Below are 12,349 nucleotides of genomic sequence, written 5' to 3' on the forward strand. Positions count from 1 at the left end.
CAACTCTGACTTTTGTTGGCATGTTTATAATTTGTAGTTAAGATTATAAATACAGACTTAATCCATAGACTTTTTTGTCACACCTGCATCTACATAATTTTTGCATAATAAAGCACTTGGTTCTTAATTTGCTTTTTTTATTAACATAAATGAAAACGTATTCACCAGTATGATCTTGAGGACACACCTGAGAAAATAGGATACTTCACCATCTTCATTTATTGTTTTTTTTTTTTTTCTTTTTTTCTCTTCAGTAATATTTTTCCATGTGAGCGAGCTGTTTTTGTTTATGGTTTGAAAGTGGCCAAAACTGAGATTAGTTTGAGGGTAAAAACAAATGAACAAAAAAACTGTAGGTATAACGTTAATGAGTACATTATTATTTCATTATATGTATTGAAGTTCTTCACTACAAAAAATAGATTGTGTTAAATGTCTGTCAGTCTAACATGTTTCAGGTGGATTTATTTAGGAATAATGACAATATATTTCTGCCTTTTTGTGTAGACTGTGCTGTTGTACTATATACTTACAGCATAGGGCTCCCATCCAATAAGTCCTTAGACAATTGTTCAACAGGAAAGGGTTTTGAGAAGAATTCTGTTTTGGGAGAACCAAGGCAGAATTTTTAGCTTCCCTGCTGCTCTCCTGGAAGGCTCCAGTCAGTTGGCAGAAACTGAACTTGACAAGCCTTCCAGCCCAGCTGCAAGAGAGGTGCAAAGCCTGGACAAAACTTGCCAGCTCTGGAAACCAGGTAGCTGGGAAATTCTGAATTGCCAACTCCAAATCCATGGGGGAGAAATTGAGTGCCTGGAGGCTGCTGTGATGGCTCCAGAACTGGGGAGGGGAAGCCAGAAAGTCAGAGAACTCAGCTTCTGCAGCTATCTTGGGAGGCTTTTGTCAGTTCCCCTTCTGCAAGCATAAGGTGGGGGTAGGTACAGAGGGGTATTTTGGAACATTAAATATGCTTGATCTAATACTGTTTGAAGTGTTGACCTTTTTGCCTTGGAATTGCATGGTTTTATTGCTTTAGTTGAATTGTTAAATGTGCTGTTCCCAAATCATATGTATTATTCTAAACACATGTTTGTTAACACAGGCAAGAAGACAGCAAGACCCTAGTCCTGGATCTAACCTAGGAAGTGGTGATGACCTCAAGCTACGTTAATCAACAGCAGCAGCAGACATGCCATGGGTCTGTGTATATGCATTGCTTATACTTGGCAAAGTATTGAATAAAAGACCAGAAACTGTGATAACTCGGTATACTATGGTCTATTTCCTGACCGGCGGCAGTCACAAACATCATGAACTGCCATGGTTTGCACTATGTTTATGTTACAATACCTGCATTTCCCATTTTAAGCATGTAGCCAGTGGCAATTTGAGATTTTGTTTTTCTATGCAAACTTATTTTTGTTGGCACTATCTTAGTGAAATGGAAACTTATGCAGCTATAAAACCATTTTTCTCAACTGTAATAAATTGTCACTTAAAAATAGGTCAAGATATTGCAGATTACAATTTGTTTTGTTTTTTGTAAATTGCTGGAAGCCAGTGCATTCCAAACTTGATTTTTTTTTATATGGGCTTTTGGAAGTTTCATTTGTCATTATTGTGCTCCTGCTTTTAGATATGCATTCTTATCTTTTTTGCAGTTTTCTTTTTTTGTGGATTTGCAAGACTTTTTAAAGACTGATGACTTTTTTTTACATTATTAACAAGTTAAGCCCAGTAGCACAGAGCTGTCAATCAATTTTCTAACATTTGTTTTTGATTGTTCAAGTTGCAGTATTCTTTTAACTGCTAACAACTCATTGGTTCCATATTTTTAAATGTTAATTTTAAAATATATATATATTTTTATGTCCTAGTACATTCTGTCCCAGGACCTATTCTAGGTTTTATTTCAGTGCAAAATGAGTTTGGGGGTTAATGTGCCCCTGTATATAGTACTCTACTGAAACTTTCAGGAAGTTGCAGGCTGGCTTCTGTTTTATTCAGGGATTTTTTTTTAATAGTTCTAAAATGGAATATTGCAACTTCATGATTAAATTTGACAGCATGTTAAACTGGGGACAAAGTGATCAGCTGCAAATATGATGTGTATTAAATCATGTTTAAGATAGCTGCTTTAAATGTATTTTATACTTTATGCTTTTTGTAAAATTATGCTGAATGATGAAAGAGATCAGTGGTTGTGTACAGAAAAATTCATTGTGCATATAACCCACTTTCTTTTATTAAATCTTCTACAAATAAAGCAAAGTTACACAGTAATGTTTTCCACCAGGGTAAGATTTGAAATGAATTTACTTGTGTGAATGAATGACTTTGTAAAGGGCTTACTCCTAATTTCCATTAACTTCATTACTAACATAACAGTTTGAAAAGTACTGCCATTTGGTTTTGTTTGCATCTATTTTCTTTCTAACTTTTAGTCGTTTGAATTTTGTCATGTGAAGTAATTGCTTAATATTAAAATGCTGAAGCTGTTTGGTAAACAATTTTGAAAAGGAGGCTGTGGGAACATCAGGTGAAAATATTTGGATGCATTGATTTAGCTATGGGTAATCTGAAGATCAGCTTCAATGTGGCTTTTGGCCCACCCAGGTGTTTTTTTTTCCCCCTTCCCCAAATAACCTTTTTTTTCTAGGAAGTTTCTGTAACATACATACAGTCCTAGCACTATCCTGGTTCCTTTCTGCATTCTGTGTAATTTTGATGCAGTAGTCTGAATATTTATTTTACATAATTTTCCTAATGGTTTTGGATTGTGTTTTTTAAACCATAAGTACACAGAAAATTATGCTATCGGATATTAACATTACTCTGTGTAAATACTGAACTTTCCCTATCATCATTTAGCATTGTGCTGCTTACTATATCTTAATGCTGGCATTAAGATCACAAGCCCTTACCCTCTTCTGGTTAGAGCAGACTTTTTAAAGTGTGTTTTAAGTTATTGATGCAATTTGATATTTTTCATAATTTCTATTTAAACAGAAGTTGCATCATCTTTCTTGAATTCATCTCCTCTAAGAGTTGCCTTAAGCTACAGGATTGCTTTTGCTACTTTTGTGTTGTATGTTTAACTTACTTTCATAATAAACTTCTTGTGTAGTGAAAACAAATGGCTGTAAATTTATTTCTGACAATTCTGGTAATCCACACTGGCACACAAATGTTTGTTAGAGATTAACTGAATGGTGTGGGTACTGTTTCCAAATTGCTATCATTTGAGGTCTTAGTGTTAATTTTTTTTAAAGCAACAGTGACATCCAGTGGTCATTTAAACCAGTCCTAAAATTCCCTTTTACTTTGAATATTCAAAATATTAATGGCTATTCTAAAGTACTTGTAGTAATAGTAAAGGAACACAATCAGTGTTGGTGAAATGAAAATTGTTATTACCTCCTTTAAACTTGTTTTTTGCATGTAGTTTAGCTTGTAAGACTTAGCCATTGATTTGTAGTATAATTTAAAGTAATGCTTTTTTAAAACAATGTGTTAGAGCAGCAAAAAGTCATGTACTTCTATAGGAAATTTTGTTTGTATGCATGTTTCAGTATAAGCAATGTTGCTCTAAAAAAACCCTTCAATTTACAGGATTGGGAGATTCTGGAAGCTAAATGTTACGTGTTTTTTAAAGAAAAAGAAAAACATTTTTCTGCTGAAAAACCATAAACATTTGAACATTTGATGATGATGCTACCCCAGGTCACATACAGGATTCCCCCGCCCCCCCCCCCTAAAAACTTCAGCTTGAAGTCCAAATACAAAATGAGAGCATTAGAAAGGGAATAAAGATAAAAGGCAAGATTTTACTCCCAAATTTTCAAAATTTCCTTTTATGTAAATGAAGCTCTGAATTAATTGTATTTGCTTGAATACAAAATTAGGTTTCATCCCTAATCAGCATTGGGGGAAAAATCCCTTGTCTTACATTCATATTCGAGGAAACTTCATTAAATACACTATCTATGTTTGAACTTTTGCTAAAGCACCATGTGCTCAGTAATGGTAACCAATTGTCATCAGCAGTCCCTCGGAGTCAAGGATGGTGTCTGTCAGGCTTGATGGGTCCTCAGGTGACTGAGGAGCCTGATTCCAGATACACACATTCTTCATAACCAACTATGACCTTGATGAAATGCAGCCAATGCTAAGCATGACTACAAAGTACATGGCCCGTATTGCACAAACATGCTGATGGGAACTTTTTTTTTGGAGGGGGAGGAGGGAGCCTTAAGAAAAAAAAAATGGGCAGGTGTTTCTTCCACAGGCCAGCATAGGGAAGGCCAGAGCCAGCCCTAACAATCCTCCCCTTGGTGCCTTAATTTCTGCATTTAATATGCTGATGGGAACCTACCATATGGCTAGGTAGTTCAGCCCATTTGAATAAGATGTATAGTAGTGCACGTTGAGCATAGTTCCTCTCAGCATTAACTCTTTCAAGTCATGGTGAGCCACTACATTGAATAGATTTTGACTTCTTCACTCCTACACCTGAGCTGCATCTTTCTTTCCCATTTCCAATGATTCATGTTTCTTTACCATCCTTAAATATTGGGCAAACATCACCAAACGAGGCCCCAAACAGTTCATCCAGAATCCCTCCCAGCCTGTTGCATATGATGATTGTGGCCCCACGTACCATGAGGTGAAACTGGACCAGGTTGCTGTGTGCTTCATCTGCATATAATTTTTGGAGGATCGCATAACTCATGACAAGAACACCCAGTTAGCACCATGGATCCTTTGTGGGGAGGGTTTCTGGAGTACATACACATACAGACTGAACATTGCTGAGCAGTGGGGTCTACATATGGCCTGAAATGCTCTCGACTCTGCTGGGGCTTAGCCCAATGAACTATATATATAGTAAATCATGAGTCTCTGGGTTTTGAACCAATATCATGCATAGTTTGTACTATATGTAAGTAGGTGCCAAAGTGCTACTTAAAAGTGTGTTTATGGAGTACCTGTGCTAAATCTTGCAGCAGTTTCAAAAAAAGGTAAAATGTATCAATTCTGGACGAACAGTCTATGGGTACTATGTGCAAATTATTACAGTTATGTTTATTTCAAGATTTTTTTTTCAAATTTGCTCATCACTTTCATGTGTGAAGGGAGAGCAGGGTTTGGCACTATGTAAGGATGGGGGGGAAGAAGTTGGAAAGCCAGAGGGCATAGGGGCTACCTGATCCTCCATAATTATTTTCCCTGATGTAGCAATGGGACAAATGCAAGACCTCTGTTCATTAGATTCTATACCTGGAAAATTACCAAATTCCTGAACTTTCCATATATAGAATCTAATTACGAGGGATTGACTTATCATTAGAATCATCTTATATTTGAGCACATACATTATTTTAAATCCTTGTTTAAAATAAAATTTTAATGTTGGTTCAGAATTTTCAAACTCATTAAACTAGCCATTGAATTTGGGCAGGTAGTTATTATGGTAAAATGCAGTAGTTTTCAACTTTTTTTCATTTGCAGACCCCCAAAAATTTTGAATGGAGGTGCGGGACCCCTTTGAATTGTAAGTGTGGGTATTCACATACGTTTAATTAAACATAATCATCTTTCACAGACCCCTTGGGTGTAGTCTGCGGTCCCCCAGGGGTCCTCAAACCACTGAGTGAAAACCAGTAGTATAATAAGTAAAATTCAAGTCTTTCACTTAATGGAAGCAGTTTGTGTCCTTGCCACTGCCATGTATAAGCTGTTAACTTTGGGCAAGTTGTTTACCCTTTCCTGTGCTTCAGTTTCCATCTGTAAAATACTAACCTGACTCAACTCAATGTGTGAATATCATTGCTTAAACTTTGTTGGCTTTTTAGTGTTGGTGATTAGAAATATGTATGAGTAACCCTGTCTCTAAATTTATCAAGTTGATTTTAATGGGAAATTAGATCTTTAGAGAGAAACTTGATGTCTGCTAGAGTAGTAGGTAAAAAATAATGCACTAATTTAACATAGACCATGCTTTAGCTTGTGCTACTTTTCAGAATAAATTTGGCATTTCCCTTGTCAAGTCAGGTGTTTGTTTAGGAGGGGTTTGAAAAACATTTTTGAAGACCTGGTTAAAACAGTAAACCTATTACAGCTTGCTTGTTCGTTCTTGGGACATTTTAACTTAGTATGTGCTACAAACTAGATGAGGATGTGATTGGTTCAGATCCCACCTTAAATGATAATCTTAAAAAATACTTGACTAGAGAGATGTGCTTTAGTACTTTCCCTTTTTCTTTAGTCTGTGTTGGAGACTGTGCTGGTATATGCAGGCAATGAGCTGGAGATCTTCTGGGCAAAAATTTAACAGAAATGGCATTACTACAAGCTTGAGGTGGGTGGGGTCAAAGCACAAGATTGGGCTAATTGCTAGTACCAAAGGCTGAGTGAATAAAATAAATGTTGGTTTTGGGAACCTTGAACACCACCTGGAAAAACAAAGTAATAATGGTTCACTTCACCCTTCTACAGTATGGGCTTAGCAAGCACCTGTTATACCTCCCTAGTCTGAAAGATTTCAAAAAGATTTGCTATTTGATTTACTCTTCACTTATTTTAAGTTATAAATGAATACCTCCCCTATTCTCCTTTTGAAGGGGAAAGCAGTTTTAACATCTGTCCCTGTGAGCTGTTGTTTTCATTTAACCTGTAATTAAGAGGTGGTTATTAAGAAAATCAAGTTATTTTTGTCAATGGAAACAACAAACTTCCTTTTCCTGTAAATTTATACTCTTCTTTACACTGTGCTGATCTTGAATACCCTTTAGTTGAAGGACTGGAAAATAAATGGGGGGAACTTTTCTGGAAAGAGCCCAAGAGCCCATTGTCACATAATCCATCCATAGCATACTTGGATCTCTTCCATTTTTTAATTACTGCATAGTTTGGGGACTTCAGATGATTTGTGGTCTTGCTAGGAGTCCATCCATCTGTTGTCTGTACAGCCAGTTTACATGGTTAACATGAAATTTGCCATGTTTTTAATTGGGATTTGTTTGAATCCCAACTCCAGAATTGTAAAAAGAACCTATGAGAAATGGTACATTTGCAATTTAACTCGTACAGTAGCCCCCTAAGTTCTTTGCATGTCTGCTGTCATTTGAGGTCTCCATCCCATTTAGCATCCTATATCGGGACTCTGGTGAATAAAGATGTTTGTGTAAAAAAATATAAATCAACCACTGTATGACTTGGAACTACTCAAGATGTTACATTTATTGTATTAAACATATTTAACTGTTACCAGTTGATATAAGCAGACTTCCATAATCTCCCCACTCCCAGATACTGAAACTTGGCAGAGATGCAGAGTGAATGTGGAGGTTTGTCAAATAATAAGTAGCCATTAATAGTAAACCCCAAATAGATCAGCTTCAAAGAGGAAAAAAATCTGAACACTTGCATGGAGAGTGTAAAATTAACAAATTATAGTGTTTCTTATGTGGCCTTGTCCCCAACTTATTGAAGTTGATGGCAGTCTTTTGATAGGGCCAAATGGGTACTACGTAGTGTCCAGCACCTCAAACAGCATGTTGGACAGTTTTGAGAGGACTGCACTTGGTTGTTGGATGCATTTGGCCTTTTAGTTTCCTGCACCAATATGCAATTGGTATGCAGCCAATGGTGAGTGCAACTCTGCCTGTGTATTTTAGGAATGTTTCAGGGCTGCTCCCCCCTGTGCAATCCACACAATTCATTATTTTTCTTGCTGTGCTTCTCAGTGAGATCACAGATGCAAATAGCTGATGTTTGTCTGAGAGAGAAGAGGCTATTAGCTGAAAGAGATGGATGTGAAGTGGGTTTAGTTTTTGTTTCACCACCCAGGTTCCATGGCAAGATTTCTTAAAAGATTTGTTCAGGGAGGGACGTTACAAAGCTGCACATACACGTCTTGTAGTGCCCTTACAGAAAACAGATTAGGTAAAATAAATCTGCCTCTCTGCACCAAATATTACTACTTCTTTGTATTTGTGAGAAACTTTATTTGAATTCAACCAATATCTTATGCCTTGTCATGAAGGTCACTCTGCAAGAGTTTCTGGAGTCTGCAAAGACAAAAACAAGCTGATGTCTTAACCACTAGCATTTCAGCTCCTTCCCAGCCTGCCCCTCCAGTGCCACTGTTGTGGCTGCTTGCTGATGTTTAAAAAAAAAAAAAAAAAAAGCACTTTACCAAAGAAGTAGCATGTTACTTTGACCTGGCTCCATAGCGCCTGATATATACAGATGCTTCGGCAGGTCTTTTTGGCACTTTTAGCTAAAGTTCATTCAGTAAGCTATTAAATAAAGCACCAAAAAAGCCCCACTAAAGCACCCAATCTATACAGATGTCAGGCAAGCTGGGTCCAACTAAGGCGCTGCCTCTTCTGGGCATGCACAGGACTCAGTGCAGGAACATGCCAAGGTTAAAGTGTTTTTAGGCAGTTTTTTTTACATCTGCAAGCAGCCAAAACAGATATTATTTGCAGATCCTATTCACTATAGGGAAAGTGAAAGAATGAAAACCTGTAACTTTGTCATTTATATTCACTCTTGGTTTATTTTGAAGTTTATGTGAGAAAAGTAATTGGTTGTTGCCATTGGCTTGAGTTGCAAGCAGAGCAGGAGCAGATATTGTACCAGCAATGTACAGTCCACTCAACTAATGGATTCTGATTGTGATTATCTGTAGCCTTCCTGCTTCTCTAGTCATGGGCATCTTCTGCACAGACCCTCAATAAATAAATAGACCTTTATTTCTCCTGTGCTAATGTCTGTTCTTGAATAGCCATTTAGAGAGAGAGACATAGTAATGGGCTGATGTAAAAGGCCATTAGTTCTTTTTGAGACAAAATGATCCTACTTCACATATTAGTTCTGTTACCATCTGCTATGGTCCCTATTACCATAACATATGAATCATGTTGTAATGTATAAGTTTGGGCACAGCAGGGAACTGAGCAGAGGTCTCCCAGATCCTGCACCTTGCTGCTTGTATGGCCCTGATCTTAAAAGTTAAACTCCATGGGCACATCCAGACAAGTGCACTCATGTGGGTTGCGGCTCTGCAGACCTGTCTGCAGTACCACAAACCTCATGGACCACCCATGCAGGCATTTGCCATGCTGCTAATTTGCAGTGTGGCCGGGTTTTTTGACACTGGGAGATCTGGGTGTCAAAACTGCACCTGAAAAAAGTGGGGTTGGGCACATGGCGGCAGCGTGCACTGCATAAAATTGGAGCCAAGCCAGCCGGAGCCAGGCTGGCTCTTAATAGGACAAGAATATCTAATTCAGTGGTTTTCAGCCTCGTTGGACTTAAGGCACCCCTCCATAAGTCTTATGAATTGAGTGTCATCTCATTTCAAAAACAAATTACAGTGCTTCCATCCTTGCAGAGGGGCCAGGCAGTGAAGGTGAGGGGTCAGCCAGGTAGAGACAAGCCTGAGCCTGCATTGACCTGCTTGTCTCCACACACCTGGCTTATTTCATCACACCTTGAGGCACCCTTCAGTGTATCTGGTGGCACCGATTGAGAATCACTGATCTAATTCCTCCCCCAGAAGAATGGGTCATCAACACTGTCAGCACTCTTGAAATTCAGATCTTTATTTAGGAGCTTAAATATGGCCTATTTTTTAATGTCTTAATCCAATGTTGTTCAATGCTTTCTGAGGTTATGCTGGTATAAGTTTTAGGGTTAACACTTTTCCAGCCCATATGCCTGAGTTTAATATAAATACTGCTTTAAAGTGAAAATAACAGCTGATCAGACAGAAGTGACCAATTTGCTAATAGCAGCTGGCCAGTCTTTTGAAGCATTCTTGAAGTCCTAAAGGTACCAGATGACAGAAGTCAGATTTAAAGCCCGAGTTTTGCTCATCCTGAAAGCTGGGTTCTCAGATTGATAGCTGAGAGAGAACCTTCTTAAGAGTGACCAACTACTCTGTTTGCAAGTGAAAGATCTTTGTATTTGAAAGACAGTATCTTGGTATTGGAAGTTTCTGTGGGATGGCTAGGAGTACACAGCAATATGCAGTGGTCAGAAGGTTAAATGTATTGCCAACACAAGTGTATGCAAAATGGGGTTCTGTCACTTGTGTGCTAATCAAAGGTGTTAGTGTTGGTAATGTGAGGTGCTGGTTCCAGCCTCCTTGAAACTTGGAGAGAAGGATGGAAAAATTTATTCATAATTTAATGCACTCGTGGAATTTCCTTTTTGCAAATTACTTGGATAAGAAAGAAAAAATATAATTGTCACAGAAACATTAGATCATGGCATGCAAGGAGAAACCTCCCCTCGTTTTTTGTCATTTTCTGACTAGAGTCAAGACTAATGTTGATTAACTTATGATAAACCATCTGCTATATAGTCATGATATCAAATCTGTATAAATGTGCTAAATTCATGTTAGACCCTTTCTGAGTGCAAAATTCATCAGAAAATGATTGTAAGAAGTCCCAGTATGCTGTAAAGTAGGCCTGATACTACACTTGTCATAACTGAGAGATTGTTCATCTGAAGTCAGTGGCGGTAGTATACAACCAATTCAGTTGAGAAGGAAATCGGGAGTGTGTGTTTCTGTTTTTACTGGACTGCTTGTAGACAATAGCAACAAATCATGTAACAGCAATTTAGCACCAATTTCTTATATAGCTAAAATTTCAGATTTATCAAAAGGGTCCATTTTCATTCCATTCCCTCTCACACGATAGACCTAAAGAATCAAAACAACTGTACTTTTTTTTATTTATTGCTATCAATGTTCTGCTAAATCCCATTTAGCTAATGTAACATTATCCAGACTATTATGAGCAACAGCAGACTGGGATTCTTACAGAAAGGAGGTAGAAGTGGACTGGTACTGGTACTGGACTAGTATTGTTGTGGACTTGTAATAGTAACCTGTCTTGTGAAACATTTTCATGCCAAGAGCAGCTTTAGAAATGTTTCTTTTTGATTCTGATGATTCAGGCCTTTGCAGAGATAATGTGGTTGGTCTTTGACATTGTGAGTTTGAGAGAGAGAAGCAATGTTACCTGATGCATGGGCACTAAACCAGGAAACCTGGGAGGCTTTTCTCACTCTGCTGCTGATCATTCATTGAGACCTTGGGCAAGGAACTTCTTCCCTGTGTCTCTGTTTCCCAATCCATTGTCTAGATTGGAATGTTTCAGATCAGGTTCTCTTGCTACATCTGTATGGGCCACAGCAGAACTGATCTCTGGTCTCAGCTGGGGATTTCTAGCTGCAACTATTACAAACAATAATGACAAGCCCAGGACAGCCCCTTTTTAAATCATTTTTCTATTGTAAAACTAAGCCATAGTGCTAGTGTCAGATTTAGAGGAAATGACTTGCCTTATCTCCTGGCCAAGTATGAACTTCTTCCGTAATACCTGTGAGCATGGAGAAGGCCAGAGAAACAGTGTGCATGGGTATGTGGTGGTGGGGGAGAGGGGATCTAGAAACAGGCATCTACAGATACCTCTCTAAAACAAATTGCAATGGCAAGGTAACCAGGAGTGCTGTGTGGGTTGGCAGGTAGGGGGTTGGATTTGGATGGAATCAGCTTGTCATCTATTAATGATTAAGCAAAACCTTATTTGTTTGTGTTTCTTAAATTTAAGAATAAGAAAATGGAAGACTAAGAAATAGCTGTAATGTTTTTTCTTTATATTTGTTTTATAAATGTTGTTTAGCAATGTGTACACTGCACACGCAGATAGATGAACTTCTAAAATGACCTTTCAGAGCATCATGCTAATGCAATGGTATAAATAGAGAAAAAGTTTTCGTTCTGAGCTGTTCAGAGGCCAGTGGAAAATGAAGTGTGGAAGGGTGAGCAAGGGTCTATAAATGAGCAGACAGCTTTCTGAGCATTGCAGGCAAATGGGAAGTACATAAGTAAAAGGGCTGAAAGATAAAGGTGCAAGAATTGTGCAAACAGCCAGGGAACCCTTTCCAACTCAAGCACAGTTAGGCACACCTCTGTTGCCTCCGCATTATGAAGTGGGTAGATGGGTTGTTTGGGCCACAGTTAACATACAATGACCCACGCCCCTAAAGAAGCTTGCCATATGGGGCTTATCTCACCTCAGGTATAAGTTAAAGGACTTGGAGTATGAATCATGGGGATGGAGAGCACCAATAACTGGCATTTCAGTGAAGAAAACCTGCTATGCAATCATACCCCAAAGCTTTTGTTCAAGCTATTTGAACATACTGTTTTCTGGGCTTAAATTTGTCGGCCTTCTTCTCAGGCCAGATGAGACTTTGTTGACAGTTTACAAAGACATGCTAGCTATTTTTAGCGCTCTAGACATGCCAAATTTATTCCTAAACA

The 12,349-nt window shown here is 38.1% G+C and overlaps 1 protein-coding gene across 4 annotated transcripts in view; it reads left to right on the forward strand.

The window, feature by feature from the left end:
• Positions 1 to 3,125, forward strand: part of CBFB (core-binding factor subunit beta) — a 63,221-nt gene extending 60,096 nt beyond the window's left edge. For all 4 annotated transcript variants that reach the window (XM_006019044.2, XM_025198427.1, XM_006019043.2 and 1 more), the window contains one exon: positions 1,100 to 3,125. In XM_006019044.2, the coding sequence (XP_006019106.1) occupies positions 1,100 to 1,122 (23 nt within the window). In that variant the 3' untranslated portion in view covers positions 1,123 to 3,125. The remainder of the gene's footprint in view (positions 1 to 1,099) is intronic.
• The last annotated feature ends 9,224 nt before the right edge of the window (positions 3,126 to 12,349 follow it).

This window comes from Alligator sinensis, unplaced genomic scaffold, assembly GCF_000455745.1.
Source record: "Alligator sinensis unplaced genomic scaffold, ASM45574v1 scaffold97_1, whole genome shotgun sequence".
In the NCBI taxonomy this organism is placed as follows: Eukaryota; Metazoa; Chordata; order Crocodylia; family Alligatoridae; genus Alligator; species Alligator sinensis.